Here is a 23,372-nt window from a genome sequence, read left to right as displayed (position 1 = left end):
TGACCATCTCCTGTATCATGTCCTCAGTCTCTGACCATCTCCTGTATCATGTCCTCAGTCTCTGACCATCTTCTGTAACATGTCCTCAGTCTCTGACCATCTCCTGTATCATGTCCTCAGTCTCTGACCATCTCCTGTAACATGTCCTCAGTCTCTGACCATCTCCTGTAACATGTCCTCAGTCTCTGGCCATCTTCTGTTTAATGTCCTCAGTCTCTGACCATCTTCTGTATCATGTCCTCAGTCTCTGACCATCTCCTGTATCATGTCCTCAGTCTCTGACCATCTCCTGTAACATGTCCTCAGTCTCTGGCCATCTTCTGTTTAATGTCCTCAGTCTCTGACCGTCTCCTGAACCATGTCCTCAGTCTCTGACCATCTCTTGTATCATGTCTGCAGTCTTTGACCACCTCTTGTATCATGTCTGCAGTCTCTGACCATCTCCTGTACCATGTCTGCAGTCTCTGACCATCTCCTGTACCATGACGTCTCTAAGACTTTGAAATGTGTTCACCACATATACCGGGATGCTTCGCTTTCCATTCACAGGCCTGTGGAAGAGGTGCTGCAAATCACAGCAGGACAATGCTTGCTGGATCTGTTGGGTTGGGCAGGTGAGTGTTCCCACGTATAACATGTAAGAGGAGGGGAAAAAAATGATGGGACAATAGTCAGACATGGGGTGGTATGGAGAGGAGTACAGGGGGTCAGACATGGGTTGGTATGGAGAGGAGTACAGGGGGTCAGACATGGGGTGGTATGGAGAGGAGAGGAGTACAGGGGGTCAGTCATGGGGTGGTATGAAGAGGAGTACAGGGGGTCAGACATGGGGTGGTATGAAGAGGAGTACAGGGGGTCAGACATGGGGTGGTATGGAGAGGAGTACAGGGGGTCAGACATGGGGTGGTATGGAGAGTAGAGGAGTACAGGGGGTCAGACATGGGGTGGTATGGAGAGTAGAGGAGTACAGGGGGTCAGACATGGGGTGGTATGGAGAGGAGTACAGGGGGTCAGACATGGGTTGGTATGGAGAGGAGTACAGGGGGTCAGACATGGGGTGGTATGGAGAGGAGAGGAGTACAGGGGGTCAGTCATGGGGTGGTATGGAGAGGAGTACAGGGGGTCAGACATGGGGTGGTATGAAGAGGAGTACAGGGGGTCAGACATGGGGTGGTATGGAGAGGAGTACAGGGGGTCAGTCATGGGGTGGTATGGAGAGGAGAGGAGTACAGGGGGTCAGACATGGGGTGGTATGGAGAGGAGTACAGGGGGTCAGACATGGGGTGGTATGGAGAGGAGAGGAGTACAGGGGGTCAGTCACGGGGTGGTATGGAGAGCAGAGAAGTACAGGGGGTCAGACATGGGGTGATATGGAGAGGAGAACAGGGGGGCAGATATAGGGTGGTATGGAGAGGAGCGGAGTACAGGGGGTCAGTCATGGGGTGGTATGGAGAGGAGAGAAGTACAGGGGTTCAGTCATGGGGTTGTATGAAGAGGAATACAGGGGGTCAGACATGGGGTGGTATGGAGAGGAGCTCTCCATACCACCCCATGGTTGACCTCCTGTACTCCTCTCCTCTCCATACCACCCCATGTCTGACCCCCTGTACTCCTCTTCATACCACCCCATGTCTGACCCCCTGTACTCCTCTCCTCTCCATACCACCCCATGACTGACCCCCTGTACTCCTCTCCTCTCCATACCACCCCATGACTGACCCCCTGTACTCCTCTCATCTCCATACCACCCCATGACTGACCCCCTGTACTCCTCTCCTCTCCATACCACCCCATGTCTGACCCCATGTACTCCTCTCCATACCAACCCATGTCTGACCCCCTGTACTCCTCTCCATACCACCCCATGTCTGACCCCCTGTACTCCTCTCCTCTCCATACCACCCCATGACTGACCCCCTGTACTCCTCTCCATACCACCCCATGTCTGACCCCCTGTACTCCTCTTCATACCACCCCATGTCTGACCCCCTGTACTCCTCTCCATACCACCCCATGACTGACCCCCTGTACTCCTCTCCTCTCCATACCACCCCATGTCTGACCCCCTGTACTCCTCTCCATACCAACCCATGTCTGACCCCCTGTACTCCTCTCCTCTCCATACCACCCCATGACTGACCTCCTGTACTCCTCTCCATACCACCCCATGTCTGACCCCCTGTACTCCTCTCCATACCACCCCATGTCTGACCCCCTGTACTCCTCTCCATACCACCCCATGTCTGACCCCCTGTACTCCTCTCCATACCACCCCATGTCTGACCCCCTGTACTCCTCTCCATACCACCCCATGTCTGACCCCCTGTACTCCTCTCCTCTTCATACCACCCCATGACTGACCTCCTGTACTCCTCTCCATACCACCACATGACTGACCCCCTTTACTTCTCTCTTCTCCATACCACCCAATTTCTCACCCCCTGTACTCCTCTCCATACCACCCCTTGACTGACCCTTGACTGAGGGGGCCATTGGGTGGAGCTTGGGCGGTACTTACTTTTAAATATGGGAGGAGCTTGGGCGGGGCTTTTCTTTAAAATGTGGGAGGGGGTTATCAAATTTATCTTCGGGCTGAAGCCCCTGGTCTTTTTCCCACCTAGCAACACCCCTGCCTGTAGGGATGCACCGAAATGAAAATTCTGGGCCGAAACAGAAACCGAAAATTCAGGATGCCTTTGGCCGAAAACCGGAACCGAAAATGACTTTTTTCCCCCAAATGATTTTAAAATAGTAGGCAAGGTTAATTACCAATGGAATTAGTATTATGCAGGATGAGGGGGTTAATGTATTGCCACTGGTCACTGATGCATTAGTGACCGACCAGTGGCAGTTAAGTGTTAATTAATACTGGTTGCACTAATGCAACACAAAGAGTTAATTAACTGCCACTGGTCGGTCACTAATACATCAGTGACCAGTGGCAACACATTAACCCCCTCATGCTGCATAATACTAATTCCATTGGTAATTAACCTCGCTTCGCCTGGGTTATAGAAGACATTGCACTGGTCCTGGCTGTGATATATAGAAGACATTATACTGGTTCTGGGATATAGAAGACATTATACTGGTACTTGCTGGGATATAGAAGACATTATACTGGTTCTGGCTGGGATAAAGAAGACATTATACTGGTTCTGGCTGGGATATAGAAGACATTATACTGGTTCTGGCTGGGATATAGAAGACATTATACTGGTTCTGGGATATAGAAGACATTATACTGGTACTGGGATATAGGAGACATTATACTGGGTCTAGAGGGCACTGTACTGGTATTGTGTTCTTGAGAATGCCATAACTCCAGTACAATAGAGAGACAGAGACAATACAGGAGTTGGCTGTCCTGGTTTTCTCCTAGTCCTATGATAGGAGCTGTCAGTCCCTGCACAGATCAAAAAAAATGAAGAGATTTCCAGTCACAAGTTACCAACCAGCCAGCGACCAACCGAATTGACCTGTCTAACAGTATGCGTTAAAAACAGGGGTTTGGTTGCACACATTTGCAAATACATGCGTAAGCTGCAGGCCACGGCAAGGCACCCTGATATCTGCAGTCCCTAACTCTGCAATTTAAAGAGTCTCTACAATGAGAGCACATGCATTTAATGGGATAGATGGAGGACAGGTGACTAGAGGGAGCCCACCCCTCCTTAAAGGCACAGGGTCACACTGAACACCCAGCACATCGCACAATGGCGGCAAAGGTGTCAGTGCGTTGCCTGGCTCAATGCAGATATCAACGATAATGCAAAAAGTAGTCATTGCCTCCACCTATAACTGGTCTTAATGGTAAGGAGCACTGGAAGGGCGGACGCAGATCAAAAAAAATGAAGAGATTTCCAGTCACAACTTACCAACCAGCCAGCGACCAACCGAATTGACCTGTCTAACAGTATGCGTTAAAAACAGGGGTTTGGTTGCACACATTTGCAAATACATGCGTAAGCTACAGGCCACGGCAAGGCACCCTGATATCTGCAGTCCCTAACTCTACAATTTAAAGAGTCTCTACAATGAGAGCACATGCATTTAATGGGATAAATTGGAGGACAGGTGACTTGGGGTTTGGTTGCACACATTTGCAAATACATGGGTAAGCACAGTTCAGCCTGCACCTGCCTATCAGTGAAGTGTATAGAGACGTTCTATGACACCGGGGAGCTGTAATCTTGCAGTAGGGCAGTCTATTGTGTATACACGGCTCTGGTGACGCAGTAACTCGGTTCATAGTGACATCAGATCCCACACACCACTTACCCAGCACTTCCCCACTCTGCCAGAACTCAGGACGGAAAAAGGCGGGTACTGCACGGCATGACGTCACATCAATTCCGCGAGGAAGGGGGCACAGCACAGGGGAAGAGTGAATGAAGTAACACTCCGGGTGGGCGGGCGGGCGAGCGCCTGCTAATAGCTGGAACGAAGTGAGCCTTTCACTTCCCTGTTAGCGGAGATACCCACCTGACAGGGAAGTGAAAGGCTCATTTCATTACGGCTATTAGCGGCCGGTCGCCCGTCCGGTGTGTTACTTCATTCACTCTTCCCCGAAATGGGATAGGCCCATTTTCGGCCGAAAATTTTGGTGGCCGAAATTTCGGTGCACCACTAGTACCCTGCCTGCGTGTCCGCGTCATAGCTGGTGGCCCCCTTTTAAGGGGGCTATGTCCTATTATGTTCTCTTTGGAGGGCGACCCCCTTGTTTTCTCTATCTTTCATTGAAAGACGCAGCTTCATATCTTCTTAGCCATTGGGTTATGCTCCTCCCATCAGGAATAGGACACTAAGCAGGAAAAAGCTTTCACCACGCCTATGGGGCTGTCCCTGCAGGCATAAAGCCACACACTCTGCTACAGCCCTTAGTTTAATTTCTGCCTAATTTAGGAGTAGGGCCTAGTTCCCTGCTGGGACTTCGGTCTTAGCTGTTACATTGAAGACCTACATTGCATGGTGTGAGTCTCTTGGGGTTCATCCTCGCTCCTTCTCGGTGGATCGAATCTTACCTTTCCTTCAACGGGAGGGTTAAACAAAAATTGCCCTAGAGTACCATCAAGGGCCAGGTATCGGGTTTTGGTGGGTTTTTTTTCAACGACCTTTGGCCACACACTCCCTGGTGTGTACCTTTTCTTTAGGGTATCCGACATTTGGTACCTGCAGTGTGGGCTCCGTTGCCGCCCTGGAATCCTAATGTGGTGCTTTCAGCTCTACTGAAGATCCTCTTTGAAAATATTCAGGAGGTTTCGATGCTTACGTTGCCCCAGAAGGTGACCTTCTTTGGTGGCTATCACCTCTGCATGCAGGGTGTCGGACCTGATGGTGTATCCTGTCGTTCACCTTATATTGCTTCACAAGGATAAGGTGGTGCTTTGCCTCTGTCTGTCATTCCTTCCTAAGGTGGTCTCTGTCATTTAAACAGGGTTCGTACGGTCCTGGAAATCCTGGAAAGGTTTTGGAATTTTTAGATGACACTTTCCAGGCCTGGAAAGGTCATGGAAAATTAGGAAACACACTAGGTTTTGGAAAAGTCATGGAATTAAATTACTGTGGAGGTGCGGGGAGCGGATGCTTAATTATTTTAATTATTTTATGATAATTATATTGCCACATACTGTATTTACATTTCGCTGTATTAGCGTCCTTCCGGGTCCGCGGTATGTCATTGGCCAGCAGCAGCCAAGAGATGACCCAATCAGGCAGCAGGGAGGGCCGGCCGCGGTTTGCCTGGAGACACTGTGACTGGCTAGCAGCAGCAGTAACAGCCGGGAGATTATCAACCAATGAGGCAGCGGAAGCGTCACTAGAGGGCGGGCCGGCCGCATGAACGTGATGATGACGTGGAAGGGCCGTAACCCCCGGTGCTCTTCAGCTCCCCACAGTGCTTTAAATCTCTTTCCCCCCCCCCCATGCTTTCTGGCTCCCCTAGTACTCTCCAGCTCCCTGGCTCCCCCCTTAGTGATTTCCAGTTCCCCCCAGACAGTGCTCTCCAGTCCCCCCCCCCTCTCCCCCTGTGCTCTCCATCCCCCTGGTTTTCCATGCTCCCCCCCTCGCGCTTTCCAACCCCCCTGCAATGCTTTCCACACCCCCCCTTAATTCTCTCCAGTCCCCCCCCCTACCCCCCCATGCCCTTCAGCTCCTCTAGTGCTCTCTGCTTCCCCTGTGCTCTTCTATCTTCTATCATGTCTCTGACCTTCTCCTGTATCATGTCCGCAGCCTCTGACCACCTCCTGTGTCATGTCCGCAGTCTCTGACCACCTCCTGTATCATGTCTGCAGCCTCTGACCACCTCCTGTATCATGTCCGCAGCCTCTGACCACCTCTTGTATCATGTCCGCAGCCTATGACTACCTCCTGTATCATGCCTGCAGTCTCTGACCTTGTCCTGTATCATGTCCGCAGCCTCTGACCTTGTCCTGTATCATGTCCACAGCCTCTGACCTTCTCCTGTATCATGTCCGCAGCCTCTGACCACCTCCTGTATCATGTCCGCAGCCTCTGACCACCTCCTGTATCATGTCCGCAGCCTCTGACCTTGTCCTGTATCATGTCCGCAGCCTCTGACCTTGTCCTGTATCATGTCCACAGCCTCTGACCTTCTCCTGTATCATGTCCGCAGCCTCTGACCACCTCCTGTATCATGTCCGCAGCCTCTGACCACCTCCTGTATCATGTCCGCAGCCTCTGACCACCTCCTGTATCATGTCCGCAGCCTCTGACCTTGTCCTGTATCATGTCCGCAGCCTTTGACCTTGTCCTGTATCATGTCCGCAGCCTCTGACCTTCTCCTGTATCATGTCCGCAGCCTCTGACCTTCTCCTGTATCATGTCCGCAGCCTCTGACCACCTCCTGTATCATGTCCGCAGCCTCTGACCACCTCCTGTATCATGTCTGCTGTCTCTGACCACCTCCTGTATCATGTCCGCAGCCTCTGACCACCTCCTGTATCATGTCCGCAGCCTCTGACCACCTCCTGTATCATGTCCGCAGCCTCTGACCTTGTCCTGTATCATGTCCGCAGCCTCTGACCTTCTCCTGTATCATGTCCGCAGCCTCTGACCACCTCCTGTATCATGTCCGCAGCCTCTGACCACCTCCTGTATCATGTCCGCAGTCTCTGACCACCTCCTGTATTATGTCCGCAGCCTCTGACCACCTCCTGTATTATGTCCGCAGCCTCTGACCACCTCCTGTATCATGTCCGCAGCCTCTGACCACCTCCTGTATCATGTCCGCAGTCTCTGACCTTCTCCTGTATCATGTCTGCTAAATGTACAGTGTGTGTCGTAAAACGTTTGACATTTCGAACATGGGAGAGGCAGCGCTGTCTAGCCACGCCAAAGGTGCAAAGCACCAGTCTGCAGCTGCGTGCTTGACAGCTTCCAATCCGATCGCTGGCTTATTCACCCATGCTCCTGAAGTGACACCGGCTCCCAGCTGCGGCAGCGGTGCTTCCATCTCATCCACTGTAAAACAAGGGACCATTTTGAGTCACGCTGTATCCAGAAACGAAACCCTAACTGCAGAGGTACTGTACACTACAAAGATTGTCATTTATTTTAGTAAAAATATGCTGGGTGTGACATGGATTTTCTTCTTATTTAACATGTATACATAGATATTTCATGAAACATTATTTCATGAATATTTACGTGAAGTCATGGAAAAGTCATGGAATTTTATTGGTGAAAATGTGTATGAACCCTGTTTAAATGAAGACATTGTGTTGCCTTCCATGTCCCAGGCCTAAACATCTGAAGGAAATTGCCTTGCATGTCTTGGTTGTGGTTCGGCCAATTAGGGTGTACCTGTCAGCTACGGAGTCTTTTAGGAAGTCTGACTATCTAATTGCACTCACAGACGGACCTCACAAAGAGTTGTCTGCTTCTTCTGCTACCATTTCCAGATGGTTCAGGCCTATTGCATCAGGGGTCAGGTTTCTCTTTTCCCTGTTTAGGCGCACTCTACCAGGGCGCTTAGTGTCTCCTAGGCTTTCCGTTTTCAAACGTCAGTAACACAGGTTTTGCAAAGCGGCCATCTGGTCGTCGGTTCACAGTTTTACAACGCTTTTTGTAAAGTGGATGTGTTGGCATCTGCAGAAGCTTCTTTTGGCCGCAAGGTTTTGCTGACTGCTGTTTAGAGGACCTGGTCCTCTTTGAGGGTGTATTGTTTTTCAGGTGAGCTCCAGTTGTTTATGCTTGAGCTCTATGTTACCTGGTTGGCCTTGGGAATTTTTTTCTGATGTTTTCCCACCCCTCTATTTTTAACACTGCTTTGGGACGTACCAATGGTTAAGAAGAATCAGGAGCTTTGTCTGTTAATGAACGAAAGAGAAATGGGATTTTTGACTTACCGTAAAATCAATTTCTCTGATGTTCATTGACGGACGCAGCACTCACCCCTCTGTGGAGTTGGCTTTCTTCTTACACTGCTTGTAACAAAACTGAGTACCTATAGCTAAGAGTGAGTGTATACCCCCTGGGACTGACCATAGGCATAGTCGAGCTTTTTCCTGCCTAGTGTCCTACTCCTGTAGGGGGCTGTATAACCCAATAGTTAAGAAGAATCAGGAGCTGTGTCTGTCAATGAACATCAGAGAAATGGATTTTACGGTAAGTCAAAAATCCCATTTCTCTTACGTCCTCCGACATTCGCCGCCACCTCTAAAGGCCCGTACACACGTACCGATCGTCGGCATACAAACGTCGGCGGACGAAAGATCTGCCGATTGTACGCTTGTTAGTATGGTGCCTCCGACAGCCGTCAGCGCACATTCTGCCGACAAGAGTCTGTCTTGCAAGCATTAAAATTTTTGTATGCCGACACCAGAGCGGCCGATTGTTCGCCAGTCAGTACAGAATTCGGACGACAGACCACAGATTTGCAAGACTGGGCATGCTCAGAAAAGAAAAAACACAGGGAAAGTTAACCATTACATGACATCACTTCTGCAGTCGGCTGTAGTCGGCGGACAAAATTCTTGTGCTGTCTTTGCACTTTTCAACAGACACCGACAGCCCAGGGACAAAAGACGGCCGATCATCCGCTGACGATCGGTACGTGTGTACGGGCCTTTAGTCATCACTATTGGGTATTGACTTCCGCTCCGCAGGAGTAGCTAGGCATAAGACTTAGTCAAAAGAACAAAACCATTTAGCATAGACACACCCATGGGGGCTGTCCCACTGGTCAATACCCCCCTGCAGTGATCCCTCCCAACTCAGTTTGTTTCTGCCTAGCATCAGGAGTAGTTAGGCTTCCCTGTGCTGGGGCTACAGTCTCAGCCTTTCTAATCTTTTCTCTTTGATTTTCTTTGAAAATGTCAGTTTTTTCTTTGCTATACTAGCTGTTTATTTTGTCAGCTTTAGTTTTTAGTCGGATCTTCGGATGAAGACGGATTCTTGCGGAGCTGGGATTCGGACTGACTGCCCTGGTTCTCCAGGGCAGAGGGTCGGAGGGACTCCCAGCCCGCCATCGAGCGTTCAGCCATGTGTTCATCCTGGCATTATGAACGGCCCATCCCTGCTCGCAGCAGGGATGCAGCCTGTGAGGTGGCTACCTCACTGGACACATCTGCGGTGCTGCAGTGTCCTGTCCTTGGCTAACGGCATTCCCTGTCAGATGAGGGCAGCGGCTTTCCGTTCATAGAGGCACCCCTCGCCGTCCGGTACAGGTAAGTACTTTCTGTGTGGGGCCTCTGTCTGGGGTGGCAGTCCTGTGTTGCTGTGTATTCCCCATGTCTGTGCCTGTGTGGGGCTCCCTGATGCGATCCCTGAGGGGGTCTCCTTGTTAAATGCGCTGCGGTGCTGTGTGGTTTTGGGGGCCCCTTCCCCTGTGTCACTGCTGTGTTTTGGGGGTGCAGACTGTGTGTGTGGCGGCCGCAGCGGGTGAAAACCGCGCGGTCCGCCATTTTAGGTATGGGCAAGCATGTCTGGCTTCACTGTGGGCTTAGCTACATGCTGTTTTTGGCGCCATCCGGCACCATCTTGTGTGTGGCTGAACGATCGTTCCAAGCACATGTTCGACGGCCATCTTGCCGAAACCTTCCATTCAGTTCTATGGGCAGCCATTTTCCCTGGGTCTTGCAGCTTATAGTTCAGCCTCTGATGACCTCACTTCCTTTTCCTCTGAAGCAGCGATCGATGTGGTAACACTCTGTGGGGGCTCTGCAGACTGTCTCTTCCATAGCTCCTTGTTTTGTCCTTCCTGGCTCAGTTTTGTCTCCTTTTGGGGGTCTTTGATCACTGTGCATATAGCGGTGGGCTCTCCGCAGCGATCTTAAAGGGCCAGTACCTCTTCTTGTACTTTTTTACTTTAACTTGGGCAATGGAATCTCAGGACAGCAAATTACCTCCAGCCCTGGTGGGGGACCCCAGTCCTGCTGTACCCCCTGTTATACCTGATTTGGCCGTCGTAGTGGCGTCTTTAGTGTCCAAAATGGAGGCGCTGATGGCTGAACGTGCTGCTAGGAAAAGGCCTAGATTATCTTTCTCCTCTGATTCGGATGGTGATGTGGCTGCTGTGGCGGGCGTGCCCTTTTCAGGGTCTCGCTCATCCCTTGATCCTATGGGGTCTGAGGGGGAGGCGGAGGTGGAGGGGGTTGATGTTTCTCCCCCGGGGTCGCCTGAAGACTATGGATGAGTTGATCTCTTCTGTGAAAGAGACACTACATTTGGAGGATGAGCCCACTCCTCCGGGCATTGTGTCATCGTTTGGTACACATAGGACCCGCAAGTCGGCGCAGGTTTTTCCCTGCCCCGCTGAATTTCATTACACTGTGAATGAACTGTGGCGCAATTTAAAACGTCCATTCGCGGTGCCTACTCGGTTTAAACTGCTTTATCCCTTTGCGCCGGCTACGGACACGCGATGGGGTGTGCCTCCGCAGGTGGATCACACTGTGGCCGTCTTAAACAAGGCTACCTTGATTCCCACTGAGGACACCCCGGTGTTCCGGGATCCCACGGACAGGAGGTTGGAGTCTCTTGCCCGCCATTCCTACGCGGTGGCGGTTTCCTTGCTCAAACCTGTTTTCGCATCCATCCTGGTGGCTCAGGCAGTGGCGGATTGGACTAAGGTGCTTAGACGCAACATCGCGTCTGATTCTGCCCCACCTGCCACGCTGGCTATGGTGGATCAAATTCACCAAGGGGTCATGTATTTGTGTGATGCGGCCTTGAATGAGGCCCCTCTGGTCACACGCCTGTCGAGTGTCGCGGTGCTTAACCGTCGACTGATCTGGCTGAAGAGCTGGTCGGCTGACCAGACATCACGGAAGACAGTTGCTGATTTTCCTTATGCAGGTTCTCGCCTTTTTGGTGAGGCGTTGGATACCTTGGTAAAGGGCGTCACGGGGGCAAGAGCACGATGCTGCCCCAGAACCCGAAAAACAAGTCCTTTTGTGGCAAGCGGGGTTCCACCTCTCGACCCAATCAAGGGTCCTTTCGTGCCTTTAGGAATCAAACCAAGGGCAAGCCCTTCAAGGGCCAGGGTAGCCAGAAGAAGCCCTGAGCGGGCAAGCAGGTGTCCGGCAATGCCGGTGCGGCGGGTCAATCTGCCTCTGCCTGAAGGGGCGCCCTCACCCATTTCTGGGGTGGGGGGACGTTTGCGCGGTTTCCTCCAACCTTGGCTGCTCCACATTCCGGACAGGTGGGTTCAGGAAATCATTTGATCAGGGTACAAGATCGAATTCCTTTCCCGGCCAGCGGACAGATTTTTTCCATCAAATCTTCATTTAACCCCAGGGCGTCTCCAGGACCCGCATCAAGCGATGCAGGACCTCCTTGCTCAGGGGGTGATTGTTCCGGTGCCTCATCGGGACAGGTTTCGGGGGTTTTATTCCAATCTGTTCACTGTGCCCAGAAAGGAGGGCAAGGTGCGTCCTATTCTGGACCTGAAAGCGCTCAACCACTTTGTGCGCGTTCGGAAGTTCCGTATGGAATCTGTCTGCTCGGTGGGGGCCTCCCTGAGCCCAGGAGGCATACCTACACATCCCCATTTTCGAGGGTCACCAGAGGTACCTTCGTTTCGCTATCGCGGAGGACCGCTATCAGTTTGTGGCATTATATTTCGGTCTCGCTTCGGCTCCGAGGGTCTTTACCAAAGTGCTGGCGCCTGTTCTGGGGCTGCTAAGGGCACAGGGCATTGCGGTCTTGGGATATCTGGACAATCTCCTCTTAAGATCGTGTGTCTGCCAGAACCTACTGCGCGATCTGTCCACCACGGTACAGACGCTCCAGGAGTTCGGATGGACCATCAACATACAGAAGTCGTCCTTGTCTCCTTCGGTTTGACTTCCCTATCTGGAAATGATCCTGGACTCTGCTCAGGCAAAGGTGTTCTTGCCGGAGCACAAGCTCCGGACCTTACAGGACGAGATCAGGTCCCTCAGGGACAAACCATCCTCGTCACTCAGGACCTGCATGCGGTCCCTAGGGTTGATGGTGTCAGCCTTCGAGGCGATACCCTTCACTCAGTTTCACACGCGGTCTCTTCAAGCGGAGATCCTGGCCAGGTGGGACAGGCTACCTCAGTCCTTGGATCTGAGTATCTCGTTGAGTCGCCGGACCAGAATGGATCTTCTGTGGTGGCTGCAGTCCCCGGCTGTGTCAGAAGGAAAATCCTTCCGTCCGTTTCTGTGGACAGTGATTACCACGGATGCCAGCCTGTCGGGCTGGGGTGGAGTCCTTGGCAACCTGTCTGCCCAGGGCACTTGGTCGGAGGAGGAATCCTCCCTTCCGATCAACATTTTGGAATTAAGAGCGATCAAACTCTGTCTCTTCCAGTGGTCGGACCGACTTCGGGGCCGTCCTATTCGGGTACAGACGGACAATGCTACCGCGATGGCTTACATCAACCACCAAGGGGGCACCAGGAGTGCCCGGGCGGCCCGGGAGGTGACCGACATTCTGTCTTGGGCCGAGACTCATGTCCCGGCGATTTCAGCAGTTCACATTCTGGGTGTGGAGAATTGGCAGGCCGACTATCTGAGCCGCCAGACCCTGGACCAGGGGGAATGGTCCCTGCCCCCGGAGGTCTTCCAAATGCTGTGTGCGAAGTGGGGATCCCCGGACGTGGATCTGTTCGCGCCCCGGCTAAACCACAAGGTGGAAAGGTTCGTGGGCAAGAAAGCGCGATCCTCGGGCGGACGCCTCGGATGCGCTGGTGGCCCCTTGGCATCAGTATCGTCTGATGTATGCCTTTCCTCCAATTCAGTTGTTGTCCAGGCTCCTTCGTAGGTTAGCCTCGGAACCACACTCGGTGATTCTGGTGGCGCCGGCCTGGCCGCGCCGGTCCTGGTACACCGACATTGTTCACCTGGCAGTGGCGCCTCCTTGGCGGCTGCCAATGCGGGAAGATCTACTGTCTCAGGGACTGATCTTCCATCCTGCTTTACAGTTGCTGGCTTTAACGGCCTGGCTGTTGAGACCCAGGTCCTGAGAGACAGGGGTCTCTCTTCAGAGGTCATTCCTACTCTAATCAAGGCTAGGAAATCCTCTTCTGGTAAAATCTATTACCGTACCTGGAAAGTTTATTTCGCCTGGTGTGGGTCCAGGGGGGTTCTCCCCTCGCTCGTACTCGGTGTAGAGAGTATTGACTTTTCTCCAGACTGGCGTGGACCAGTGCCTGGCGCTGGCCACAATAAAGGGCCAGGTATCTGCACTGGCTATTTTTTTCCAACGCCCTGTGGCGTCTCATTTCTTGATTCGCACCTTTATTCAAGGTGTGCGACATTTGGCCCCTCCCCGGAGGGAGCCTTTACCTCCATGGGACTTGAACTTAGTTCTGTCCGCGTTACAGCATTCTCCCTTTGAAAACATCCGGGAGATATCGTTACCTCTGCTGTCTAAGAAAGTTGCCTTTTTAGTGGCGATCACTTCAGGTCGCAGGGCGTCGGAGCTGGCGGCGTTGTCTTGCCGCTCTCCTTACTTGGTGATTCACAAGGATAAGGTGGTCTTGCGACCTCATTCCTCTTTTCTCCCTAAGGTGGTCTGAGTTCCACCTTAATGAGGACATTGTTTTGCCTTCGCTCTGTGCGAAGCCGAAGCATCCTAAGGAGGTTGCGTTGCATTCCTTGGATTTTGTCCGGGCGATCAGGGTTTACCTGTCGTCCACTGAATCCTTTCGGAAATTGGATTCCCTCTTTGTCCTTCCTGAGGGACCTCGGAAGGGTATGGCTGCGTCTGCAGCGACCATTGCCAAATGGATCTGACAGACCATTGAACAGGCCTATGCTTTGAAGGAATGGGTTCCACCATTCCTTGTTAGGGCGCACTCTACCAGATCTTTGAGTACGTCCTGGGCTTACTGGCACCGAGCCTCGGTGGCCCAGGTGTGCAACGCTGCGACTTGGTTGTCGGTTGCACACCTTTTCCAAATTCTATAAGGTGGATGTTCTGGCATCAGCTGATGCCTCCTTTGGCCGCAAAGTTCTCAGTGCGGCAGTGCCATAGGGGACCCTTGTTTTTTTGTGGGTCCCTGGCTGTTGGGGTGTTTATCCCCTGGGTATTGTTTTCCTGGATTGTTGCTCCTGTTGAGCCTTTTCTATTGCCCAGAAGGTTCTCTTACTGTGCGTGTAAGGTTCCTTTCTCTGATGTGGGTACTGCGTTGCCTTTTCTACGGTTGCGTCTCCCACCCCTCATGTCTACACTGCTTTGGGACATCCCAATAGTGAAGACTTAGAGGTGGCGGCGACTGTCGGAGGACGTAAGAGAAAACTGAATTTTTGTAAAATCTTACCTGTAAAATTCCTTTCTCTGAGTCCACCGACAGTCGCCGCCCTCGCCCCTCTTTTGGGGTTTTTTCTTGTACACCTACTGCTATTCTACCAAACTGAGTTGGGAGGGATTTCAGGGGGGTATTAACCAGTGGGACAGCCCTCATGGGTGTGTCTATGCTAAATGCTTTTGTTCTTTTGACTAAGTCTTATGCCTACCTACTCCTGCGGAGCGGAAGTCAATACCCAATAGTGATGACTTAGAGGTGGCGGCGACTGTCGGAGGACTCAGAGAAAGGAATTTTACAGGTAAGATTTTCCAAAAATTCAGTTTTTCTCTATCGTCCGTCGACAGACGCAGCCTCATCTCCAAGAGCTGAGTGGGTTTATGCTCCTCCCATCAGGAGTAGTCTAGGCAGTAAAATTTGAATACACACGCCCAGGGGGCTGTCCCTCTAGGCATAAACCCCCATTGCACAATCCAGCACATCAGTTTGTTTCTGCCTAGAGAAGGAGTAGGACCTAGGTTTCCTGCTGGGACTCCGGTCTCAGTTTTTTTATTCTTTTCAGAATACTTTCTTTTATTTATCTTTACTCACTTGCTCACTAGTGTTCAGGGAAGAATTTTCCTGGCGATCTACAAGCAACGATGCCGGCTGGGGCTTCGCACTGGATAATCTAGATCCTTATGGTCCCCCTAGTCTGGCCTACGAGCGTGAGCAGGTTATAATTCTGACCTAGGCCTAGCCACGATGGTGCCCCCTGGTCAGGAGGGGGACTAATGTGCGAGCGGATGCCTCGCCGGGACGCATCGACCTGGAACGCCCTGAGTCTCAGCGTACCCATTGGCTGGCAGCACCCCCACTTCGGATGGGAGGCAATCTGCCTGAAGTGGAGCCTACCTGGTCCATAGTATGGTGAGTAAATGTGCCCCCCTTGCACCTGCTGGCCTTGGGGGGATGTGGGCCCTCCCCTGGGGATAATGGGATTTGTGCCTCTCAAGAGATCCCCCTCTGCCCGGTACCTGGTCTGTGTGTCCTTCCCTCTCCCTGTCCCTGCGGGGGCTGTGTGTCTGGTGTGTTCTGGCGCTATTGGGGGGGTCGGTGACATGGTACCTTGCGCTTGCTGGTCCCTGTTATGGTTCCTGAGGCCTTCATGTGTCAGTCCCTAGTAGCATGGTGTGCTGTGGGCGCCGCCATCTTAGATGTGGGCAATGAGATTTCTTTCTCCATAGACTTGTATGGGGCAGCCATTTTCCCTGCAGCTTTCTTTTGTTTCCTGAAGGGGAATGACAGGACCTCTTTCTAGTTGCTGGCAACCATTTTCTAGCTTGACCTGTGTAACACCATTTTCTTTCTTACAACTCTGACTTGTAATGACTTGTTTCAGTTAAGGTTACTTTAAGTCTTTAGTTAAACACGAACAATGACCTAAGTAAATCACCCGATATGTTTTTTCAGTGTTTTCACACCTTAGCTAAAGATACATTCTTTATCGCACATTAACTTCCTCTATACTAAGTCTTAGGGTCTAGACAAGGCATATTTTGCAATTTCTAATGAACATTCTGTATTAACCCATTGTTAAACTTTTGTGAGACATGACTCTTCCTGAGAGCACTCATTCCCCCCTCCCAACTGTATTTCCTGTTCAATACTGTGTATAATAGTTACCCCGCTTTGCAAATAAAACTAGAATGTTTTAGACTGATCACGGTTTGGACGTGTTTTCTTTAGCAGGATAGAACATTCTCCAGAGCTCTGCCTTATTTGCATAGAACAGACTAGACATTGCTATTAAGTCAGGGACTTAACTTTTGAGTATACATTTAAGGTATCTAGGGTGAATATAAAGAGAAATCACCAACATTTCCTATGGGCCTCCATCTTTGTGTAGCCCTGGTGCTATACTCTGCAGTGTTTCCCTATCAGGCGACATCACTTCCTGTGTGGTCATTTCCTGCTGCTGTGCAGAGGTCACTTCCTGCTTTTCTGTCCATGCTGTGGTAGATTCAGGAGGAAGTGTGTCTGAGGTGGTAATGTATTCGGGGTCTCTGCGGGCATATCCTTACACATTCTGCTATCAGTTTGGTTTAAAGGGGTTCCCTGCAGACCGCTGCGATCGGTGGTAGATATCGCGATCGGCGCTCTTAAATCGACAGTACTCCCTTTTTTGTGATTTGCACTATGGAGTCTCAAACTGGAAAATCACCCTCAGACCCACTCTGTGCGACTCCCGGACAGTCCGGATCGCAGTCGCTGGCCTAGATTTCAGCTTCTCTGGAAAGCCTGGCGACAAAAGTTGATTTAGTCATGAAAAAGGTTGATGGGCGAAAACGGCTGCTGCCTTCTCCTTCTATGGAGGTGTCCTCTGATTCAGAGGCTGATGGTGTCGTCCCGGACACCCCCCTACCTGTGGGGTCCCTGTACTCGCAGTCAGATGGTGAAGAGGACCTGTCCTCTTCAGCTGCAGGGCGGGAACGTGCCTTAGTGGAAGCTCTGATTTTTTTTTAGTGCGGGATACTTTAAAATTGGCTGAGCCCACGCTGGCAGGGACGCGGTTGACTTTTAGCTGGAAAACTGGCAAGGTTTTCCCTTGTCCCTACACCTTTCACGATATTGTGAATGACCATTGGCGGCGCGTTAAGCACGTGTTAGTGGTGCCTAAACGCTTTTAAACGCTGGTATCCTTTTGATGAAAAGGTCTCCAACCGATGGATGGTGCCACCTAAAGTGGACCATCCTGTTTCCAGATTGAACAAATCTACCCTTGTACCTGTGGCGGATTCCCCAGTTTTTACAGATCCATTGGACAGGCGGGTGGAATCCCTTTCCCGCCATCTTCATGTGCGGGCGGGTTCCATTTTAAAACCGTTTTTTCTGTCTGTGTTGGTTTCACAGACGGTGACGGAATGGATTAGGGGGTTGCGGGAGTCTTTGGACCTTGAGAACTGTTGGACCAGGTGATCCAGGCTCTGGTGTTCCTGTGTGATGCGTCTATGTATGCGGCTCCCCTGGTGGCCAGGGTCTCGGCCGTGGGCATGGTTTTAAGATGCATGGTTTGGTTGAACAACTGGTCGGCTGACCAAGCTTCTAAAAAGGCCTTAGCTGATCTCCCCTTTCTGGGAGACAGGTCATTTGGTGACTCATTGGATGAGTTGATCAAGGGACTGACTGGCGGGAAGAGTACTCTTCTTCCTCAATCTTCCAAGGGTAAGACACCCCGTCCTAAGCGGGGTCCTTACTTTTATGCTCACAAACCTTTTTTTCGTTCCTCTGGGGCGCAAGAAAAAGGTAAGCCGTTCAGATCTTCTGGAGGTGCTAAAAAGCCCTGGGGCAAGACCAAGGCCGGTCAGTCCGGTGCGGCAGACAAGTCCTCGTCAGCATGAAGGGGCGCCCTCACCCGGCTCAGGGGTGGGGGGACGTCTGTGCTTCTTTCAGGAACCCTGGACTTCCTTCATTCAGGACGATTGGGTTCGCAAACTGGTTTGTTCCGGGTACAAGATCGAATTCCGGTCCCAGCCAGGGGACAGGTTCTTTCAGTCAGATCTTCACCTGTCTCCGGAGCGTTTGAAGGATCTGCGGGAGGCTGTACGAGATCTCCTGGCTCAAGGGGTGATTGTGCCGGTTCCCCAACAGGACCGCTTTTGAGGTTTCTATTCACACCTGTTCACTGTGCCCAGAAATGAGGGCAAAGTGCGTCCAATCCTAGACCTCAAGGCTCTCAACCGCTTTGTGCAGGTGCAGAAGTTTAGAATGGAGTCCATTTGGTCGGTGGTGTTATCTTTGAATCAGGGGGATTTTATGGCTTCCATCGATCTCAGAGATGCGTATCTCCACGTCCCCATATTCGAGGGACACCAGCGATTCCTCCGCTTTGCGGTGGCAGAGGAGCACTTTCAGTTTGTGGCGTTACCCTTTGGTCTCGGCTCCAAGAGTTTTTACCAAGGTCCTAGCCCCTGTGCTGGCCTTGTTGTGTCGGCGAGCTATCTCCATTGTGGGGTATCTGGACGATCTCCTGTTGCGAGCAGTTTCCCATTCAGATCTGCTGGACAATGTCTCCATCACCATTCGGACCCTTCAGGAATTCGGGTTGACGATCAATGTCGCCAAATCTGCCCTGACTCCCTCTGTACGGGTCACCTATCTGGGGCTGTGACAAAGGTGCTAAGTGCAAGAAAATTATATATAAATCCAGGAACATCAATACATATACACTCTTCGTCCCAGTGTGACAGCTAACTGTACCTCCAAAATATATATAGTGAACAAAGTGACAAGTGCACAACAGCTGCGTAACAGTAGGATGATAATATGATGTATAAAACTAATAAACAATGAAATCAAAAAAATCCCATAAAACAAGTCCTTTCAGTGATCTGTAGCAGCTTCAATCATCATGCAGTGAAAGTGGCATCAAATCAGGTGGTGTAAAATCAGGTGAGTGATTCCAGGAATCAACCAGTGGGTGTAATAAGGAGATGTGCAAAGTTTCTGGGTGTGCTACACCCTTACCTTACTGCTGTAAGGTTACAGCATTTGGATGGTGTCAATTCCGTGTTCCTGTGTGTATCCAAAGGGGATGCTGGGAGGGGGTATTTAAATTGGATCCTATCCGACTTCCACCTTCCAGGGGTGAGGGAGGGAGCTGTTTATGTCCTGTGTGCTTCCAAATGGGGGCAGACAAGCAAAAAAACTTCCTCTGGTGTAGTATTTCACAACATTTATTGACCAAAAAAAATAGCAACTTACATTTAAATTCACAGTAGTCGGTGTGTACAGCTGTCCGTTACGAGCGGTCAGTGATGCCGCACTTCCGCATCCAGTCTCTGTCCCTGCGTCTCTACATGTATCGTCACGGCCCACGTGACTTCTTCAGGAGATTTCCTTTTGAGAATATTAGGGAGATTTCTCTGCTTTCCATGTCGCAGAAGGTTGCCTTCCTACTGGCTATCACTTCTGCCCGTAGAGTCTCAGTTGGCGGCGTTCTGTCGTTTGCCTTATTTGGTGGTCCACCGGGATAAAGTGGTCCTCCAACCTAATCCGTCTTTTCTTCCTAAGGGGGTGTCGGATTTTCACCTGAATGAAGACATTGTGTTGCCTTCCTTATGTCCTAAGCCTAAACATCACAAATAAGTTGCCTTGCACTCTCTGGATGTGGTTCGGGCGATAAGAGTTTATCTGATGGTTACTGAGTCCTTCAGGAAGTCGGACTCTCTCTTTGTCCTTCCGGACGGTCCTTGCAAAGCTTTGGCGGCATTCGCTGCGACCATTTCGAGATGGATCAGGCAGATAGCGGTTCAGGCTTATTCAATCAAGGGTCAGGTTCCTCCTTTCCCTGTCAAGGCGCATTCTACTAGAGCGCTGATTGCCTCTTGGGCTTTTCGCCCCCTCATACCTACACTGCTTTGGGACATCCCTCTCAGCTCATGGAGATGAGGCTGTGTCTGTCGACAGACGATAGAGAAAATAAGATTTTTGTAAGATCTTACCGTAAAATCTTATCCTCTGATGTCCGTCGACAGACGCAGCACCCGCCCCTCTGTTTGGGGTTGGTTTTTTGTCTTCGCTGCTTTTAAACTAAATTGATGTACTGGATTGTGCAGTGGGGTTTATGCCTTGAGGGACAGCCCCCTGGGTGTGTTTATTCAACTTTTACTGCCTAGACTACTCCTGATGGGAGGAGCATAAAGCCACTCAACTCATGGAGATGAGGCTGCGTCTGTCGACGGACATCAGAGAAAAAGATTTTACAGTAAGATCTTACAAAAATCTTGTTTTTTTTTTTGTTTCGTTTTTTACTGCTTGTCCTTTTTTGTCTAGGATACTGTCTGTACATACTATAAAGAATTAAGGGAGGCTTCAATTTGTTACCAGACTAATTGAAGCTATCTGTAGACAGCCTATGGATATTCAAGTATTTACATGAGGGGTACTGAAATGAAAATCATGAAGGTCTAGTCAGTAAAATGTTCTTCCAGCCAAGGTCCTAATCATATGTTTGACTCTTAATGGCACCTTTGCACAATGGCAAGTGTGGCGCATTTTTGCGAGTGCCACAAAGCATAGTGCATCAGTACCATGCAGCTTGGTATGGTGCAATTGAAAAAAAAAAAAAGGGTCAGGGACCTATTTTTCTGCTTATAAGGCAGCCCACTGAAATAAATGGGCTGCCTATACCCAAATTGCAGTATGCATTAATGTTAACCTAGCCTTAGATTCCTTACATCACAATCCTTTTATTATATAACTGTTCTCAGTCCCCCTGCACATTGCATTCCCCAGCCCCCCTTCAAATTCCTGTCCTCACCTTCCTTATAGCATCTCCTTCACATTCCTGTCATCACCCCCTTTATATCACCCCCTTCACATAACTGTCCTCACACCATTTATAGCACCCCCCTTCACATAACTGTCCTCTTCCCCATTATAGCACACCCCCCCTCCAAATCACATAATTGTCCTTACTCCCTTTATAGCACCACCTTTCACAGAACTGTCTTCACCACCTTTTTAGCACTCCCCTTTGCATACCTGTTCTCACCCCCTGTATAGCATGGCATACTAGCACGTTATGTGAAACTTACGTGCATACGAAGCCCTCGTTGTCACTGCTGGAGGCCGCATCCATCTTCACCCGCCTTCTTTCAGGGTCCATGGATCCCGGCTGTGTGACTGGCCGGAGCCACATGCCGTCGGTCATGGCACAGGGCTCCGAAGAAACGGCATGGGTGGCAGTTCCTTCAGCGAGCATGTGCCAATGATGTCATCGGCTGCATATATAGTAAATATGTCCTAAACAGTGCACATTTAGGACATATTTACAGTACCTATAGGTCATAGGCTTGCCTATAGGTACAAACAATCGATGGAAGTTTACTTCCACTTTAAGGTGCTGATATTTTTGTTTTAGGTCCATGGTGGTGGGTTAAATTGGACTTGAAGTTCAGGAGCACTATCATGGTGCAGCCAGTATTCTTAGCAATGTCTAGTTAATGTCAGGTTGTAACTAACTAATTCCACTAAATATTCTTTTTTTTTTTTTTTTTTTTTTCAGGTGCTTTTTGTTGATAACTGGAGGGTCTTACATGGACGGGAATCTTTCACAGGCTTCAGGCAACTTTGTGGCTGTTATCTTACTAGGGATGATGTGCTAAACATTGCGCGCTTACTAGGCCTAAAAGCATGAGAGCCTTAAAGAGCAAGCAGGAACTCCCAGACCAATGCAAAGACTAAGCCATATAACCAAACCACCATACTATTTTATCAGTAAATCTTTTTTTTTTTTGGACCAATGGACCACCAAGCTTATGGAACATGACTTCTCTTTAGCAGAATGATCAATTAATGTTAGCAGAATGCTCACTATTCTTTGGTACTTCAAGCTTTATTTAATTGATTGACAAGCTCACTATTTTAATTTGTGTATTATGTTATTATTTTATAGTGTAGAATTAGCAGCATTTGTTAATTAGACTCATGTTATTTAAAACATTTGTCACTGAATGCTAAAAATCAGAGACAAGTAAACGTTTAGATGGTACATACAGCAAAGCAGAATAAACAAGTAAATGCCTGCCAGGAGCAGGAAGATGAACTAGTGAGGAAATATGCATATAGAGTCCCCAGAATATAGTCTACAGGTAAGCATTAAATGTAGCTAAGCAATGTAGTGATGTAGTGTTCACAGGATCTTGGCAATGGGAACATACCAACAGTGTTTTGCTTGTAGAGCAGTATACTTTTGAAGGGGGTTTCCATGTGTGAATTAACTATTGACCTGTCTGAAGTGTATTTCTCTAGTGCCTCTCCCATCCTCTGATTCACTGCTAGAAGACATTTCAACCCAGACATGTTGAGCCCACATCATCCTACCACCAGTAAGATTGAGTAGTGCTAGTGGTACTTATCACAGTTTGGGAATCATGGCATTAGATGGTGCTGGCCAAAAACAAGGCCATATCTTCTGCTGTCTAGTGTATCCTCTATAATAATACAGTATTATGTAAACCGTGATTAAACTGAGGACAGTAGTAGTGCTGATGAAAAGCTAAATTGTGGCCTATGGCCATTGTGCCATTCTTGGAGGGGATCTGCTTGCAAAAAGTCACCTTCAGAATAGTGTTTATCTTTGTTTTAAGTATCCATTGTGAAATGACTGTTGCCACTGGGTGTCTGTTTTTTTTAATTTTAGGGGGTTATTTATTTTTTTAAAAAGTGTAGATGTTGTTAAAGTGACTTAAAAAGTATCCTGCAAAATGAAAAAAGAAATTGGATTAGTCACTGTAAAAGAAAAAAGAAAAATCCACTTTGGCTCCCATTTTCAGCCTTTTTAAGTAAGCTACCTGTAACAGATCCCCAATACCTGGACCAAGTATTTCTGTCTTAGGTCTCCAGAATCTCATGTGATGCAGTGACCTGGCCCCTCAATTTCCCCCCCAAACATCAGCCTAAGCTTGATGAAGGGTAAAACAAAAGACACTCTTTTCACCAACTCACTTCCAATATATACAGTCTCATGAGTTTGATTTCATTATCATATGCAAATGTAATTGTATACAGAACATAGTTGACATACCTTGGCCTTCTGGAAAGCGACAATAGGTGAATGAGACTGCAACATTTTCATAATTAATTCAAC

At 49.8% G+C, this 23,372-nt stretch overlaps 1 protein-coding gene across 2 annotated transcripts in view; it reads left to right on the top strand.

The window, feature by feature from the left end:
• The window catches only part of TMLHE (trimethyllysine hydroxylase, epsilon), a 122,997-nt gene extending 101,008 nt beyond the window's left edge, over positions 1-21,989 (top strand). For both annotated transcript variants that reach the window (XM_082262682.1, XM_082262683.1), the window contains exon 9: positions 21,789-21,989. In XM_082262682.1, the coding sequence (XP_082118808.1) occupies positions 21,789-21,920 (132 nt within the window). In that variant the 3' untranslated portion in view covers positions 21,921-21,989. The remainder of the gene's footprint in view (positions 1-21,788) is intronic.
• The last annotated feature ends 1,383 nt before the right edge of the window (positions 21,990-23,372 follow it).

Source organism: Pelophylax lessonae (genome assembly GCF_965119305.1).
Source record: "Pelophylax lessonae genome assembly, chromosome: 7".
Lineage (NCBI taxonomy): Eukaryota > Metazoa > Chordata > Amphibia > Anura > Ranidae > Pelophylax > Pelophylax lessonae.
This window is presented reverse-complemented; position numbering and strand designations above follow the sequence as displayed.